The 19,306-nt window shown below is 41.8% G+C and overlaps 1 protein-coding gene across 1 annotated transcript; it reads left to right on the forward strand.

Annotated features, from left to right (window-relative positions):
- Positions 1 to 16,179: 16,179 nt before the first annotated feature.
- LOC118792702 (inactive serine protease 35-like) lies at positions 16,180 to 17,435 on the forward strand. The gene has a single exon (XM_036550605.1). It carries the CDS (start codon positions 16,180 to 16,182, stop codon positions 17,395 to 17,397), a length of 1,218 nt encoding a protein of 405 aa, XP_036406498.1. The 3' UTR covers positions 17,398 to 17,435.
- Positions 17,436 to 19,306: the final 1,871 nt, after the last annotated feature.

The raw sequence follows: 19,306 nt of genomic DNA on the forward strand, positions 1-19,306 counted from the left end.
GCATATATCAAATTAAAATGCCAGAATTTTGTCATCAAACCAAGTTTTCTCCTCCAAATGGAGCAAACCAATTTTCTCTTCACTGGCTTATCATTCAGAGAGGAAGGAATGCTTAGAGTAAGAGCCCTGCTGACTGTGAAAACATCAGTATTTCTTTGACTCACTGCAGCTTTAGACGATGGGATTCTGACCTCCAGCTGAGTCAGAGTAAGACATCCAGCCAGTCAGCAAATACTGCTGCCACGAGACTAACGAACCCTTTTTTGCATTTATGGAAGCAATCAGGCTTTGGTTGTGGTTCAGGACAATCAAAACATGATTTGCAACCAGCCCCAAAGCTATTAAGAACTAAAGAAATATAAGTAGATAAATTAAAATGTTAAATAAATGTTGATTTTTTTCTGGCATGAAAGATCTAAGAAGAAGATCTAACAGATTCTTATCTCAAAAATTTGGGAATTTGTATTATAGTGAATTACAATTTTTTTCTGAATCTTAAGGCTAATAGCAGATTTCACTGTGCAGATGTCCTAATTGATGAGTTCAGCACGTCTGTTGGAGTAACGAAATGCTAACATCGGAAAAAAGCAAGACTTCACCCTAATAAATACCAGCAAAATCCAACCAATCATCTCACTCCTACCCACAACAGTCACATAACATTACAATGCCGATAATGTCCTTTTTACATACTATCATTGTATACAGCTGGATATTGTACTAAAGCAGTTCAGTGAAGTACCTGTAACAGTGTGCCATTTGAACCCTCTAGCTTACAGGTCCAATTAACACTACATTCCCCCGATGTCCTAACCCTTGCCAGCATACTATCCAAACCTCCCTGTGAAGGAGAGCCTTCACCTCTCCCTAGAAACTAAATGTTGATTGTGTGTTGGTTGTTTGTTAATTGTTCGCGTGTTGTAATTGGTCTGGGAACCAGCCTATTGGCTAACAGGCCACACCTGATTAACTGAAGGCTGATTAAATACCGGTGTGACTGACAATCCAGAGGGAGGCTCATTTTGTTCCTGCCATTGATTTGTGTAGGCTTTGTGTTTTAAAATAAATGATTGTTTCTTTTAACCTTTGTTCTTTTCTGCTCATTTGTGAGAGAAGTGTCAGCCAGCTTCCCTACTCTCCCAATTGTAAAAAGGTATATCTGTTTTAGAAGGGAGACAGAGAGGACAACTAATTCATCTTGCGTTAGACCAAAAGCATTAACTATTAGAGCCAACAGAACCTGTTTATGACAGAACAGTCCTCTGCTGTGTCTCTTGACTCAGAGCAGAAGTGAGAACTGCCCTTCCAGATAATTAAGATAATCAGTTAATTTGATTTCATTCACATATGCCCTGCACCACTTCAGTTTACAATTATGCATCCTTGTTTCCACTTGCTGTTCTAACTGAAAACAAATATTCGTGGGCCAGTTTGATCAAGATTGGAGTCATGTGGCTTCTGTCTGCTCACATTCTTTGAAGATGAATGCCAGAACACATGTCCATAATAGTTATATAGTATTCTAAGACTGAGGACCAGGAAGTAATTTGTACTATATGATTGGGATGTGTCAATCCAATAGCACACCTGCAGGCATTCATCTCAGGACACCTTTCTGATTATGACCAACCCACTGCACCATTAACACTTAGTTCTCCAGGAAGTGTTTCACAGAGGAATTGAGTAAAGATGAAGCCTACAGGACAGTTAATGTCTTCAACAACCATGAGCACATTGGCAAGATTTTGTTTAACTTTTGCCAGTTGAACTCACCCCTAATCATACACACATTTATCCTTTTTTGGGGAGGGAGGGGGTGACAAAATTAACCTCTAGCACCACAATCCATAGTACTCCATAGAAAGGGGTGTATTATTGTGGGTGAGAGGGTATCTTATATTATTATTATTGTTATATTAAGATTTTCTTATTTATAAATGACAAGAAAAAAACTTTGTTTTCATGAAATACGTCACTTCTAGTTTAGAGGAAAAATATTATTTCCAAAGGCATGTGTGTTCAGTGTATATAACAACATGCTCAGTAGGTGGGAAGTCTGTTGAGTTGCTGGTGTTCAACTGATGGTTAGGCATGTTCAGTAGATGGACAGCATGTTCATTTAGTTGTAGGCATGTGTAGTTAGTTGCAGGCATATTCAGTTCATGCCGATTTTGTCCAATCAGCCAGTACCTTCTTCTGCAAACTTTCACAAACCGTAGACTCAGAGACAACTGCAACACATTTAGGATTCACAAAAACGTCCTCACAAATCATGCTTTGCAGATCAACAACAAACAAAATGGGTTCATGCAACTTGTTTTTAAATCACTTCACTTTCTCATGGCTGAATCAAAATGAAAACTTTATGGGAAAGTTCTGTCACAGCTGCCAAAAGCTTAGTTTTGTTTTATAGCTGACAATGCTGATAACTTCCAGTTGTCTAAAAGGGTAAGAGGCTACCGAGGTCTTTTTAAAAGTTGACAAGTTGGTATGCCAAAGGGCTTAACTCCATGCTTTCCAGTGCTGGCACTGGTGACCTACTGTGCAAAAACGTTGTTTTTTTTTTTCATCACTGGAAAGGCCTACTTTGAGCCACTGACGTATTGGCGTGGCACAACTGGCAGATAAATATGAGCCAATTGGAGACATGCAGAGGAGGGCCGCATTCCTTTCTCTGGCTCCACCCTCCTTCCCACAGTTACCCCTTTCATCGTTTTCCCCCTCCACTGCAACATGTTTTAAAAAACCCCACCTACAATCTCCTGTTCACCGCAGTCTCCATAAAAGCGACAAATTAAGCCCTGGGACTAGAAGGCGGGCATGCGTTGACCTAAACCAATTGCACGGCCGCATCAAAGCACCGCACTACTCGCCTTGCGAACAAGCAGGAGTGTCTTTTTCCATCCTGTGGGCTCAGCTGCCCTGGGAAGCATCAATTAACACATTGTCCTCCCCAATCGGAGAAGAAACCCGTTCCTGTTTGGGCTGGGGCAGGGCCGAGGGGTCTCGCTCCTCCCCTGGGCATTCCCTGGACCAGGCCCTGCAGTGGTCCTCCGTACGCCCCAGCAGAAACACGTGAGGGTCATTTCCCATTTTCTCTTCCAATTTCCTAACGCCGCCTCAGACACGGGTCTGACAGGAGAGTTTTCTTTAGTGCATGAAACATTTTTTTTTCTCCCCCAAAAACATTTTAGAGAAAGAGTCACTCCTTGTGTGACTCCCAACAGCAGAACTCTTTCTCCGTGGGGGTGTTGTTATGTTAGAGTATGCGATGCATTTAGAATGCATTTGATAAAACAACTTAAAAAACATGTACTGTTTCTGTGCACATGCACAGCCCACTACACCCGTTATTCGGAGCCTTTCTGTAGCTGGTGATGCCATCGAAAGTCACAATCACAGCTGGGTGACAGCTAGGTCACCTTTCCCCCACTTGGGGCCAATATCACGCATTGCCTAAAACAGCCTCAACAAGTCAGCGTGTCAGTTTACTCACCCTGTCCACCCCCCCCCCCCCCCCCCCCCTCTGTATTCAGCTAAATGCTATTGTCTTTATGGAAAAACTTCACTCGCGCCCCGCTTAAAATGGCAGCGCTTTCCATGTCACCAATTCATTAAGTCACTTTGTTCACAAACAAAGCAATAACATTCTTGTGAGCTCATTAACTGAGAGACAAGGGAAGACTGTGTGTGCACCATCCGCCCCTATAAAACATAAACAAGCTTCAGATCTGCTACAGCAACTCCCTTCTCCTTTCATGTAGATGTGTTGGAATTACTCCCTTCACTTACAACACAGGGATGAGCACAGAGCTTTAAATCTTTAACCATTACTCCCCCAAAGGAGCAGGCTGGACAAAGAGAGCTCTCCTCCAGGCATCTTGTAGACTATTAACTCTGTACTGATCTGATCAAATAATTTACACGCAAACGAGTATATGCCGGCTTACATCCTTTGCCTTCAAAGGTAATTTTGCTTTGGAGTATGTCCTATGTTGGCTTTCTAAACCTTTGCATGTCACATTTAACTTGCAATTTTGAACAGTTTTGAACATTCGAGTGTTTGCCTTGAATTTGAGGCAGGGGTTTTCTCATTATAGAAGCAGTCACATGTCATTCTCTTGGTGAGGCTGCTTTTTACGTTTGGTGTCTGACAAAAGGCACAGTTGTCCTTACATAGATTGCCACCTGTCTTAACTGTGTCCTGTAAATGGTGTGTAAGGGCTTGCACTGCGTTATAGGAATTGTATGTAAGGGTTTATGCTGCTATAAGATCAGATCTGAGTTCTCACTCTCTATTAAACCCACTTCAACCCAATGGCACCACACTTGGCAGGCCTGGACAGTCTTAAAGACTAATCATCATTTGTTACCATATAAAATGCACCATGGTGCACAGGACCAGTGGTCTTTTCCTGAATTCTATGACACTATTTAGGGAGGGTGCCATTGATACTGTACATGAAATGCTGTAGGTGGTAAGCAGCTTTCTTGAAGCTGTCTTCAAAGTCCAGGTCAAATAGACAGAAATAGGTCAGACTTGGTCCATACTGCACAGTAAGCAAATAACAAAGCAAAGAAGAAATGGTGACAGTAAAAAAGGACACGGTGATGCAAGTGGACTTTTTTGAAATCTGTTGGAATAAAATGGCAAATGAAATTTAATGGGGAAGTATAATTTAAAATACAAGCAATAAACTGCATTACAGAGATCACATAAATGGACTCCTGCTGTATTTAAGTGAACAGATAGTATCCTTAATGCATTAATACCTAAATCTACATTAACTCTGAAGGGTCTGGGGTCTTTTCTTCCCTGTAAATGCCTTTACTCACAGCATGGTCGACAAGATTTTTCCAGAGCTCACAGAATTATGGGATCCACAAGTTTTCCACCCCAAAGCCTTAGCAAGCAAATAAATTTAGTCATAACAAGATGTAGAAAACTTGGATTTTTTTGGCTATTCATCATCAGGGTTGATACTTTTCCACTTTTTGTTTTGATGTGCTGATCATATCCTGAACATGCACGTGATGGATGCAGGGACCCATGATGGCCTGTGTGCCATGTTGAAGAAATATTACACCCTCTGGATTTTTTTGCACTTTAAAGCGCACACCAGGGCGCCACATTCTTGCTTTAGGATTAAAGACAGTCTGACTTTTATGGCATTTCACATTGAATTAAGAGCCCTTTATTTTCCCTCCATTTAAACTGTTCTTCGCGCCGACATTAAAATGTCAAAGAACACTTAGCTAGTGCTCAGAATTAAAGGGGGTTGTCATGTTTTTTTAAAGCTCCCCCATCTCTGGTGAACACAAACACATAAGTTGTGTTAAGACAGGTAAAGCTCTTATAGTTTTCTGTCTGTTCTGTTCATTTCAATTGTCTCCATGACGAAATGTGCATAAGGAATTTATCTTATGCTAAGAGATGTGTCACTGTATTATTTCAGAATCAATGCACAGGTAAAAAAAAATAGCAGGGACTCATTTTACTCTGTGCTAGATCTAAAACATGAGGTAAGAGGAGAGATAGCTATACAAGACATTTCTGTCTATGTGTTTGTATGTTTACCCCTTGGTTGCAACTGAAAGGCTTATGGAAAATAAACTTGGCATTGTCAAGTGTGGAAAATCTCTGGCTCCTGGTTCAGGATGGGGTGCCATGTGATGTCATGCTCTCCCCTTGTCTTGCTGTGGTCCTCCCTCTTTCAGCAGATGCTCTTTCAGCTAAACCGTGTGCCATGTTGTCTTTCCAAACAGTATCTCCAGTGAGAAATAACTGAAACGGAGGTTGAAGTCATTAACTTCAGAAACCTTTCAGACAATATCCTCGTCTGTGCTGGTTCCTGACCACTCTGTGACCATGCCTGATTACTCTCTGCTTCTGCCAGATTGCTCTGTACTCTGTGCAGCTCTGTGCTGGCTCCTGGCTGCTTTCTGTTCAGAATAAAAGAAAGTCTAATGACAAGAAGAGACAATTCTGCCAAGGCCCTCTGCTTTGTTGATAGACTTGAGTGCACCTAACACTGCATCAAGTCTGGTCTTTCCTAGTGACCTGCTTTCGCTATGAGTCCTAGTAAGTTATTGCATGCATTAATACCTCTATGTGTGAAAATACATATTAGTGTCAGTGTGAATTGTTTCTACTTATGCCAATTTGTTCTGCTGACAGAGCGCAGCTTGACATGACTTCTGTATTCCACCCCTTCCAAAGGGGTCAAAAACCCCTGAGTTTCCCTTTGCTGAGACTGAAGTGTCTTAAGCCTGCTTCCATTACCCAGGACCAGTCATGTTGCTCTTCTCTATACTTCGTATAAATAAGTACTTCTATGTCTATTATTGTTTTAATGCGGTGCCCAGAATGGGGCACAATTCTCAAAATATGGTCTGATGAAGGCATTGTACAATATGGATGTAACCTCCACTGATTTATATTTGATAGATTTTGTTGTATGTCCCTACTAGATATGTGATATATCCCTCCATCTTAATGTTTGCTTTTTTCATTGCTTTGGCATAATTTCTTTACGCTCGCATCTTTTTCATATTCAGCACACACCTAATAGTCCTTCCTTCAGCTATTATTGAACATGCAGACCTCTGTCTCTTCAGCAAATGTAACTCTTTTTCTATTATTGTTACCAAGGCTTTATGTAAATAAGGAGGAGCAAAGAGCAGGCCCCAGAACTGATCCCTGGGGGACTCCCCACTTCCCACTGCACTCTGCTCAGATCTGGCCCCCTTCACCATCATTCTTAGTGTTAAATGATGAAGCCAAGAGTGCAAAGAGTCATGAGAAGAAGAAAAGAGGAAGTGTTTGGCAGGAGGGGTGAGGAGTGGAGATGTTTGCAGGGGAAAAGGCACAGTCACATTGGGGAAGTGCATTTACATTAAATAATAGCTATTTTTGTTTGTTTGGTCAGTTGGCTGTTTTTTTCTTTCCACAGGTATGCAATGATCTGGCTTCTGTTTAAATTTCAAATAGAATCCATCTCAAATCTTCAGCTTGTTCTTTTTTTTTTTGGAGGGGCATCAAAATGATAGAAGTATCTATTTTTACTGTAAGTTGTTCATCTGTTTATCTTGTTTTCAATGTGCTTGTTTCTTGTTTCTATGAGACTGTCATTCCTGGAGTTAAAATATGACACTTGGTGATAAGATCAAACCCAGATATCAATCTGGACAAAAGCAGTGTTTACAAATAAACAGAAAACCAAAGCATTCCAACACCATGCTGAATTTTCCTGTATACAGCTGAAAACTCTCCAAAAGCTTTGTTAATAAGGAGATGTGAGGAGCTGTCATTGCGAATATGACATCAGTCACATCTGCTGGGTCAGGACCATTCCCCTGAAATCACTGCAAGTGAGTGTGCTGCTCCTGATTAGACCACTGGAACTAATTTGTTGTTACTGCTATGCCAAGCAGCATAACATAATCACAACGTGGCCGTACTTTGACAGCAGAATTATCACGCTGCTTGAAAACATCGAAGCAGTGTTGCAGAGGATGTCACACGCTCGATGGCTGATTTGTGTCCTGCGTCCTGTCTACCTCGTCTTGATGCCAGGTTTTCATCTCACTTGATTTTGTGTGGGTCAAGCTTTGAGTGCCGGTGATCCATTGAAGGCTGGAGGGGAGTAACCGCACTAGACACCACATGCAAGGGCGTGGCTCAGGGTGTATGCGGTGGGCTGGGGTTCGAAAGGAGGGGTTTGGGCTGCACGTGAGGACAGGGCCTGGAGTGTGAGGAGGGTCTATGGGCGTGCACGCTATTTCACAGTGGGGAAAAATCTAAAGAAATAAGTGAGAAGTTCATTCAAGGGAAACATTTTTAGTGCATTCTGTATAAATATTTGTACAGTCATATTTTACGTGCATGTTGGTGTGATTAGACTGTCTCTCTCATTTCTCAGCTTGCCTTTTATCACCCAGTGAAGGCCTTGATAAGTGATTAGCGTTCCAGAAACCCTGAGAAGAAAGATTGCATTACAGTATGTATTCCTTTGCAATGCAACATGTCACGTTAAAATGTTCACACACTGATGAGAATGGTAAGAAAGGCCAAAGAAAACTGATTACTCTATAGGGCAAAATTGCTCTGGCCCAAATCTGTCTTAAACGCATGTGTGGACCAGCTTCAGTTCCAGCCTCACTGGAGATGCAATGTGCTGACACCTTAATCAAGTGTGTGAAATGTGAGCAGTTAGTTTTGATTATTGCTGTCACTGTAATACGATAATGATTACTTTCTGGTAATACACATGAGAGAGGTACAGTATGAGAGATGTTAACCTACACATGAAGGATTGGCCTAATTCAGCTGATGCAGATGATTTGGGAATATGCTGAGTTCGCTGATGAGATACTACAGACCAACATGCTTAACTTTGTATGTTCTGGTAATCTCTTCATTTGTTCATTATGTAGAGCCTCAGTGCATGCCCACCATAAAGGGTTGTCATGTGGCAGTCCTGAAATTTTTTAAACATTAATTGTTATATGTTATAATTGATATGTTTATAATATTTTAGTTTGAAGTTAAGTGTACAATGTCACAGTGTGAAGTTATGTATTTGATGCCATGGTTTGTGGCTGTGTACATGATGTTATAGTTTGAGGTTGTATAATGTAAGTGGATTAATCACATTACAGAAACACAAAATGAATTACTTGTTGATGGAATGGAAAGCCTGCAATGGGAGTTAAACCGCTGTTGACCAGGAGATTTGGGAATGGGCTATCATCCATCTAGTTAAGGGGGGAAAGGTTTTATATCAAAGTTATTTAAAAGGAAATGAAAACCATTACATGCCCATTCCTGACGCTCTGGAACATTCCTGCGGAATATGAAAATATATCCTGTGTTTGTACGGCAACAGGCTTGACCACAAAGCAATAGTACTTTGATACTATGAATGCATTCTCAGTACTTACACACACAGACAAATCCATAGCATGTTCATTTCACTCAATAAATTAACTGTGTGAGGAAATGCACATCAAACAACCCAGGATCTATTAATCCCACCTCAGCAGACCAAAAGGCATCGTCCTTTTTGCCAGTATTGTGCTACCGGCCTGCCCTGCCATTTTAGCAGACTTCAAATAGTAATCACTCTGTGTTGCTCGGACTGTGGACTGTTTTCCTTCATCCATCAATGAGCTGTAACTTCAACTTCACAGAAGTTCATTCACTGGTTTGCTTTCCTCTTGCTAGGACTTATCTTCATAAAAAAAAGTTTGCTTTTTTTGGACAGGGTTTCCTAATAAACAGTTACTTATTTTAAGTGGTTTATGGCTTACTTCCCTGGGCCAGCTACCAAAGTTCCCTGGCGGTCTTGTCTGTTCTCACCACAGGTTGGACAGGTACCATCTCTGTGTGTGTGAGATGGGGCAGGAGTAGCCATAGAAGTGGGGCAGAAGTGAAGCAGGGTGGAGGCCACGTGTGTGTGCCACTGGCAGTAGATCTGCAGGTGTGTAGGGCAGGGAGTGGAGCATGCGTGTGAGCATGTATGGGCATTGCAACTTGACTGAGTGTGTGTGGGACCAGGTGTGTGTGTGTGTGTGTGTGTTGTGCTTTGACTGCGTATGTTCTTTAGACACATACACTGAGGCAAAGAGGCCATATAGTTACATATATTTCAGAAGGCTGCGCTGTCATGTGAGACTTTTCATTATGGTTTGTGTGTGTGTGTGTGTGTGTGTGGAGGGGGGTGTTTTTTTGTGTCCAAAAAACAGAACTCACTCATTTCTCTTCCAATGCTTCTACTCTGAAATGTATCAGAGTCCTCTCTAGTGTGGGTGTGGTCATCCTGCTCAAAGCGTGCCTATGTTCAATCTGAACCTCTCTTCAATGCCTAAACAGTTCTTAGAATAAACCGTCTGGAATTGGAAATCGGTTTATTACGCCTACTGAGAATTTTTATTCCACAGTATAAAAATGCCTTCATGCCTATAAAGAACACACAAGGTTTTATGCCTGAAATATTCAGCATATAGCGCTGTTTCATAGTTATGTGTTAAAATGGTGAATACCATTATAGAAGCCTTATGTGAGTGGATGCCTTCAAGGCTGTGAGCTGAACAGATGCCTACTCCTGAGATTTACCCACACATGCTGCTTTATGCTATAGCACAGCACCTTGCTTCAGCACTGCACTGAAACAACACCAACGATGACATCACATAATAACTATGCGCACACTATGTCGCAATGCACCAAACTAAACAAAATACTAGCCTGATCTTGACTGATGGCTATCACCTGCCCCTCATACACTGTAGGAGAGAGCAGCACCCAAGGTTCCGCCCATTTCCCACAGGAAGAGAGAGTAGCACCCGTCTCAGACAGGCAGAAATTGCCCTTAAGTGCTGATCTAAGATCAGATTCCCCATCCACAATTTAACCTTAACCATTACAAGACAAAAGGGAAAACCAGCCCTTGATCAAGATTTACAGGAACACACTCCAATCCTTTCCCCATCCCGCCCCCTCCCAGGACATTTTGAAGTGATATGCAGTGGTATTTATTTCTCAGTGGCTGTGAATATGTATAACTCTATGATACCGTACAGTGAGTGTACAGCCTACCATCCCGAACACCACCATTGCTGCTGGTGACCATCATAGAATATGGGAATAAGATTGCAACAGGCTTGTTTTATGTTACAGCGTTCTCACAAGCCAGTTACTTGAAAAGTTTCAATTACCTAATGGTCATTCTCTTTCCACTCATCTTGTAAACAGTTCGAAGCAGCAATAAGTGACTGGTGTCACAGACCAAAGTTGCTTTTTGGGTTTGCGCATTCCACCAGAGTAGAGCAATCAAATTGTGAGGTGATGACAACCGCATCAGCGCACAAACTCGAAAAAGAGAACTAGTGGTTATCCCTTCCTCCTTGTGCTATCAGGCTATTCATATTCGAATTAAATTTATATCTGTAGAAATGTGTGTATATTATCAACATGCGTGCTCAGTCGTGTGCTTCTCAACGCCCAGACAAGTGCAATAGCTGCTAATACTTGTACGTACAAAATATTAAGATAAAAGTGCGAATTGCAGTCTATGCATGAAAAGCTGCTAAACACTACTAAACACAATATTTTTGTTTAGTGATAAACGTGATATTTTCAGTTTGCAAACCCACTAAATTCATTGCACTGTTTTGTTTTTAAACGTTGAGACTTTGGTCCTGCTCCGGTCTTTTTGGTCCCACCCCTGTGCAAACCTCTTTGTCACTAGTGAAGAATGATTTTTTTTTTTCAGACTTTTTTCTTTCCACCAGCATCAAGTGTAGTTCATGCGGAGGCGCTTGGCTCTTGCTCTCTTTTGCTTCTTTGGCGCAAAGGCTATGAAGGCAAGCGGACTTCCACGCACTGACAGGAACACTCTGGGATAAACTAAACGTGCCTGTCCCAATAGAGGAACTGTAATTGAATAAACAAGCAACATTTTGCGGATTTGTCATATCCTCCTATCGAATGCTAACAGGTATGTTTTTTATTCATAATTCAATGTAACGCACACAACGATTGTGGACAGCGCCATCGGGCTCAAGGCTAATTTAGAAAGTTGTATTGTTATTACTGGCGTGAATTAGATGAGCACCTTCGTGTCATTGACCATTATCCATATATCTACGACAGAAAATGTATCACGCTTAATTTAATTCAGATCATTCATATTTATTATATCCATTCACGGAATTTTCGTTTCATTTGCATGTCAAGGATTGTTAAAGTATTGCATGACATTGCACATAATGAATTTTCACCATGATGTTCCAACAGCTCTGAGCATTAATAACGCTTTCACATTTTGCCTACTTCTGTGAAATTTGAGTTATGCTATTTGTTAAACATACCTGCACTCCTTATTAGTACGTATTAAGTAATATAAGCCTAGAATAAAAATACACTGCACGGGCTGATTGCAACTAAAAAGCAAACACAAACGAAAAAAGTTTCACAATTATGCAGTCATAAATTACTGGTGGATTTAGAACCTAGAAACAAAAGCAATCTATCCAACAGGATTAAGTAAATATGAGATTGAAACACTTCATAAATTCAAGGTACCAACTGCAGAAGTTGTCCTTGGCAATATGACATCTTGAGCAGTTTTATTTAATTTTGTATTTGTAGATGTTCATTAATGCATGCGGTAGTCATTCAGACGTGTCTGGTCATATTTATCTCAAAAAGCTTAGAAGAACCTTTTTAATATATATCTGAATCAACGATGTAAATGTTTCATACTCCATAAACTACCGAAGCAGATCTTCATAACCTTACAGTGATGAAACAAATTGAACCAAAGACCGATATTCATCCCCTTGCGCCATCCTCTGGCCAGACCTGAGACACTGCACTGAATATGCTGATATGCAGAATTCGTGTGACCTCACGATGGAGAGGAGAGACGAATGGTTGAAGAGATCGTGTTGCACTGGAAAATCCGCCCTATGTGAAGAAAGTCGCTGTAATAGCTCTGGCAGTAAATGTTTTGTTTCCACTCTTAGAGAGTCCATTTGTAGTGATTGTTTTCTCAGAAGTTTGGAAGCACTCACAGGTGCAGATTACCATTTATCCAGTAATAATTTGCACATTTACAAAATCACCTTGACCTAACATCAGCCTTTGTTCTGAATTATGGAATATCAGGTCTGAAATGAGAGGCTGTGCAGATCAAAGCATAGTTCAGCAGCAGGAATTAGGTGAAAAAGATACACAAAAGTCATTATATTACCAAGTTATAGATATATGTTATAATACCTGAAAAGTGACATACGTGAGAAAAATATTATATGCAAATAAATATAATGTTCTTTACTTTACTTGCATCTGGTTCCACTGTGTGTTATCTATGTTTGTCTGCTAACCTTTCTCAGGTCTGCCTGTCTGCCTGTCTGTCTGCTCCCTTCTCTTTGGTCTCTGTATCAGAGTTTATGTATGTCTGTATGTCTGTCTTTGAATGTCTTCTTTCTCACAATAGAGCAAGACAAAGATCTCAGCATCATTATATAACCATTGACACCTGACACCAGTGATGTCATTCAGCCTCTTTCTGCCTCTCTGCGTGTATTCCTTGCTTCATCTCTCTTCCTCACCTCTCTTTGCATTTCACACCTGTAGTCTGTAGTTCTCTTCTGTTGAGGAAGTGCATGCTGGGATGCTGGGGGATGAGATCTGAGGGGAGTTCTGGGGTGATTACTATTCCAGCAGCTGTAAGAGTACTGTCAGCTGCTGGGTCGGAGTGTTAGGTGTCAGAGGTCAGAATGAAGTGTTGGTTCCATTTGATGGGGAGACAACGGATTAACGACCCTGCAGGTGATCAGTTTCCACAGAGACCTTTTGGTTTCCATGAGTAGCTCTCTCAGGATGGAAGCTTTCTGTTCAGAGTTCAGTGATGAAAGGGAAATGTGTTGTCCGTAGGCTCTGCAGTTCTGCCTCCCACACTGAGGGAAACACAGATGTTTAAACAGCCTGTCACTCACAACACAGCCTCAGGCTATAGAATGCTTTGCTTTCATTTTGCCATTTCTGCTAATTCTAACCCTTCATTCCTCACATGACTCATGAAACCATGCGATCTGTTTCCGCATCTAATGCAAACTTTGTTGAAATGACAAGCCTCCGCTTTTTTAAAATGATATGAACTCTAGACAGTGCATGAAATGTAACATCACAACCTCTCAGACTCAGAATAATACCAGTATGTCCCAAAACAGATCTACACTTCCACCTACACCTACCAACACATATTTAGTCCTCCACCTGCACCCTCTTAGTTGATTGCATTTAAAATGCTCCGGATGTTAGATGCCTCGACTTGTGAATTTTTTTTCTTGAACAAATAAGCAACTAAGCAGACAACATAGATACTAATAACTTTAGATAGGAAACTCATTTGTTATGAATCTGCGAATACTGCAGAGAACTGCGTCTGGATATAATCTGTTAGCAAAGGGGTCCCCCACCTCTCCCTATCCCTGGATCTATGGAGGGAGCTGCAGTTATGAAGCGATTAATACAGTCTACAGTCCCCCACCCCCCATGGTCATGGTCCCTTTGCCATTGCACAGAGGGAGGAATGTCACTGCTGCTTTTGTTTTTTGCGTCAGCCTCCGGCCCTGCGGAATGTTCCAACATTTGTCAGATGTGCAGGTTTCTGTGTATTCCATCTGCCCTGTAAGCGTAAACTCAATCTGCCTCTCACATGTTTAGTGCTGCCTGATTTTAATGGCCGTCAGATGGGTCAAAGGCCATCTTCCCTGAGGCACGGTTACAAGTGTTGTCTCAGACTGCAGGTCTCTGTTTTACACATTTACACACATGTGCAAATGCATGCCTGCATTCCTAGCTCATGCGTTTGAAGCCATTGTTTGGACAAGAAATCACATCACTGTGTGCGCCAGGTGTGAATCGCTTGTTAAATGAAAGGGGACACCAAAACATGTAAATGTGTAGCCATCCAGGCCTGTAATAGCCCGTGCTTGACTCCAAATAAAACACACAATAAAACCGAAACACCAATGTTTGAATGGGGGCCATTATGTTGTAGAGGTTAGATTATTAGTGACCATTACACCAATAAATGACAAACCAATAAATAAGGCACCAGAGGAGTGTCTTCAGTAGGGACAGTGCACCCTCTTAAGGAGACAATATTTTTATGTCCCAGTGATTGTGTGCTTACTTAAAGACAACCTGTCTCCTCTGTTACTGTAAGCGTGTGTTAAATATACAGCTCAAAGTTGCTTTTGACATTGCCTTTGAACTCAGGGGCAGCAGCTCTTGGGATTTATACCAACTTCTACTTCAGATGATCCTCACGCATAAAGTACACCCAAAGCTGAATTTGATCATGGCCAGAATACATGATGTAACATTCTCATGTGTCATTTATACAGCAAAGCAGAAACCCAGCAGGCAAACAGGAAGGCAGTCCACAACATGCATGACACCTATTTGCTCTTTATTTAAACTTTAGAACACACAGCCCAACATGATAATCTATAAGGTGAAGTTGATGCTTTAGATAATTTACTGCTAAAAATCTCTTCTAGGTAGCTTGTACCTTGTCTAACCAACTATTGAAACTTGGTCATGCAGTGCTTGTAATACTGTTCACTCCTTATATGGCTATTTCCTTTTGTTGTTGCCTCACTTGTAAGTCACCCTTGATAAAAGCATCTGCAAAATTAATAAATGTAAACGTAAATTGAGCTTAAAAAGGCATCATTCCTCCCTCTGGGTACAACAGAGTCAAACCTAAAACTTATGTACTCATACTCTCACATACTGGTGAGATCAAGGGCTCTTGATTCTTTGTCCAGATGAGCAGGGCGGGGGGGAATCTAACACTGTGTCTCAATTGTAAAGCACCTTTTGCATCAAAGCAATCCTCCCCACTTCCTCTTCAAACAGAACTGCCGTTGCTGTTCACACATGCAGCTGAGTTTGAAGTGGAGAAATCAATCAAGTTCCCTTCAAAGCAAATGTGCATTTGTGAACACAGCCTAAAATACCACTTTCACAGAACTGTAGACAAAAACAAAAGGGATACATTTTGGCTCTTTAAAAAAGGGAAGCTGCTCATTTGTAAAGCGTAGTTTCTGTGAAATTAAACTGCAGGTTGTCACTGCTCTGTGTAAGCCTGCCACGGTGTGTTTAATAGTGCTCCAATAGACCTTTAATGTCAAGCATCATTTAGAGTATCTCCTTCTGAAACAGGCAAAATCCCACCAACAGGGTCAAGTAACAAACAATAGTTGAATTCAGCAACTGATAATTCAGCACACCCATTTTAATAACAAGACACTCTCAAACACAGTAAAGGTATTTAAACTACCCTTTTAATTGTTTCTTTATCTGTTCTCTATCAGTAGAGTCTTAAACTCATGTTTGTTAAATAATTTCTTCCATGCAGGCCTAATTGTGTTCACCCTGAGGCAATATTTGACCACAGTTCTTGATGTTTCCACGTCATGTGCACCTGTTCTGCATTATGTACATTCTCACACAATAACTTGGTTGTAATTCATGTTGGTTGTAAGCTGCTGGAAATGACCTCCTAGTGCATGTTTGTTTCAGGCATTGAACAAACAAGCAATAGTAATATCTCACTGAGTCCTTCTCTCTTTCTCAGATTCAGAACCAGCTGAGCAATGGGCCCTGTACCCCTCTGTTTCCTGTTCTCATTAACGGCGTTGGGCATTTTCGTGGGTCTGGCCCAGGGTGAGGATGAGTACACCTGGCCCCATAATAAGGTCCCCCTGGTGCTGGACAAGCGGACAGTGCGTCTCAGCCGCCCAGGCTTCACGGCCGAGGCTCAGCACGAGCTGAGGGGCGCCTGTGGGATCGAGTGCCAGAGCCTGCTGCCCAAGCCCAGCGCTTCCGACCTGGAGAACTTCCTGTCCTACGAGACCGTGTACGAGAACGGCACGCGCACACTCACGGAGGTGTCACTTCAGAACCTGGACGCGGCACGCGAGGAGGAGGAACCGCCGCGGAATGCCTCCTCGCACATCCGCCGCAAGCGGGAGGTCTACGGCACGGACAGCCGCTTCACCATCGCCGACAAGCAATTCTCCACCAACTACCCCTTCTCCACCACCGCCAAGGTCTCCACAGGCTGCTCCGGCATCCTGGTGTCCCCCAAGCACGTGCTGACGGCGGCCCACTGCATCCACGATGGCCAGGACTACCTGAAGGGCGCGAAAAAGCTGCGGGTGGGGCTGCTGAAGCTTCGGTCCAAGCGCGGGAAGGGGGGCCGGGGGAAGGGCCGGAGGAAGGGAGGGGAGGAGGGGAAAGGAGAGGGGAAAGGAGAGGGACGGAGAGGGAGGAAGAACCGCAGCCGGCGCAGCACAGAGGTCAAAAAGCCCTCCTTCCGCTGGACGCGGGTGAAGCAGACGCAGGTCCCCAAGGGCTGGCTGAGGGGCGTAGGCGAGGACGTCGCCGTGGACTACGACTACGCCCTGCTGGAGCTGAAGCGGCCGCACAAGCAGAAGTTCATGGACCTCGGCGTGGTCCCGTCCGTCACCAAGCTGCCCGCCGGCCGGATCCACTTCTCTGGCTTTGACGACGACCGGCCCGGGCAGCTGGTGTACCGCTTCTGCTCTGTGTCGGAGGAGTCGGGCGACCTGCTGTACCAGTACTGTGACACCCAGCCTGGGTCCAGCGGCTCGGGCGTCTACGTCCGCCTGAAGGAGCCCGGCAAGAAGAAGTGGAAGAGGAAGATCATCGGGGTGTTCTCGGGCCACCACTGGGTGGACGTGAACGGGGTGCAGCAGGATTACAATGTAGCTGTGAGGATCACGCCCACAAAGTACGCCCAGATCTGCCACTGGGTCCACGGTGACTCCAGCGAGTGCCGCGCTACCTGAAACACCAGGCCTCACTGACTCCTGCTATACTGTATATTAGCTCCTGTATGTTGCTTTGTTAAATACTGAGTACAGGTTGTTGCTCCATCAACTTTCAGTGCACGCCGATGCCTAAAACAGCTCTCTCGATTATTAAAAGTTGAGGCACACATCAACAGATAATACAGAGAACTATGGGCTTTAGGTCTCTAATTTATTTAATTATTGAATGCAAAAATAATCTGAGAAGCAAAAAACAAAATCATTTAAAGAGAGTCCACTAAAATGGAATCATGGCAACTTTTTCTCTAGCTGGTAAATATAGATGCATTAATTTTAAAATGCCTAGTACTTCAGGTTCAGTAGATTGAGGCCCATTATTATGTATAATCTGTGTTTCATATGTATTGTGTGCTCTTATCCAGATCTGTTCCAAGTCTTGACCCAGGAATTAAGTAGAGGGAAAACAACCCTTCCAAACAATACACCTTTTTGCGTAAATTGCAGAGATTGGAGAGGTTTTTTGTGAATGAGACTTTTTTTACACTTTGTATTTGAAATAATACAATTTTTAGTCTTTTTAAAAGTTGCTTATGCCACAGTCTCATCTTTTTATATAACCTTTTTGTATAATTAATTTTATTTCTATTGGTGCTAGAAATTGAACTGATGATCCACCTGTGCACATATGGTCCACACTCATACAGTCACTGGCATTGTCCCCGGCTGTGAGATATTCTTGGTGCTAATTTCATGGGAATATAGTTTTTGAAAATTCACTACTGTATCTGTTTATTTAATAGGGGGCTAATGGATAGAATGACTAATTATCAGGGACAAACCTTTTTCTCAAATGGATTTAAATTCAGTAAATGTTGGTCAATCATACATCAACGATTAAGGCAAAATTATGATTTTAATCTGATTGTTTAATTCTGATTTTCTAAATTAATTAAAATTGATTTATCATTGCTGGAATGACATTATGTACAACAATGTAAAAATCTTTTATTGAAGACCAAATAAAAACAAAAACAATGGGTAAGAAACACAACAACCTAGTGGATAAAGATTCAGTTGCAATGTTTGTCTGTGTAAGACTGTCTCCCTCAACTCCAAGAGAACAAACCTTCCATTTATGTCCGTGGTAAATGGACAGTCAGGGCCTACCCATTTTCATCAATGTTTACTTATTATTTTATCTGATAGTAGCATAGCACAAAGATAATCTGGATTAAATGGATTTCCAAAAATCAAATCCCCAAAGACAGTGGAGTGATAGAAACGTGTCCCCTGATAGAGCATGCCACTTCCTCTAGTGATACAGACTGCCTGAGGCCATGCCAAACGTCCATGACACAAGTGACACCTGGCCCAGCACCGTCATTCAGAGCTTCACATTTGTACTTGATCAGAATTGCAAACACAGCTTGGTAAACCTACAGCTTTCAAATTAAATGACGCAGCCATTCATTTATTGTTTCTATGATTCATTGCCTTCTCTTATTCATTTTACATATACTTGAGCATTTGATGTTACTTCTTGGATCACAAAAAGTTTGATATTAATACTAATATCATAGAAATATGTTTGCTTACAGTGTAATATAAATTCCAACATTTAAGAAATATATGTAATGGATTTAATAATATAATGAATTAAAACATATAGGTATCGCAATATTGTAACATTAAGTGTTGTAAAATAATGCTGTAAATGTTAATATAAATTAAGAACTTATTCCTTTTATTTTAATGTATTTTGAACCTTAAATTGCATATATTGTTTATTGTATTATATACTGTATTACAAATATTGGCATATGTGAGTAGAAGGATAATTAGATATATATCATTGGTGCTTCTAACACCTTATCATGGGTGGAGGAAACACAACAGGTTTGAATAGGTGTTTCTTTAGATCAATGTA

This window comes from Megalops cyprinoides, chromosome 17 (genome assembly GCF_013368585.1).
Source record: "Megalops cyprinoides isolate fMegCyp1 chromosome 17, fMegCyp1.pri, whole genome shotgun sequence".
NCBI lineage: Eukaryota > Metazoa > Chordata > Actinopteri > Elopiformes > Megalopidae > Megalops > Megalops cyprinoides.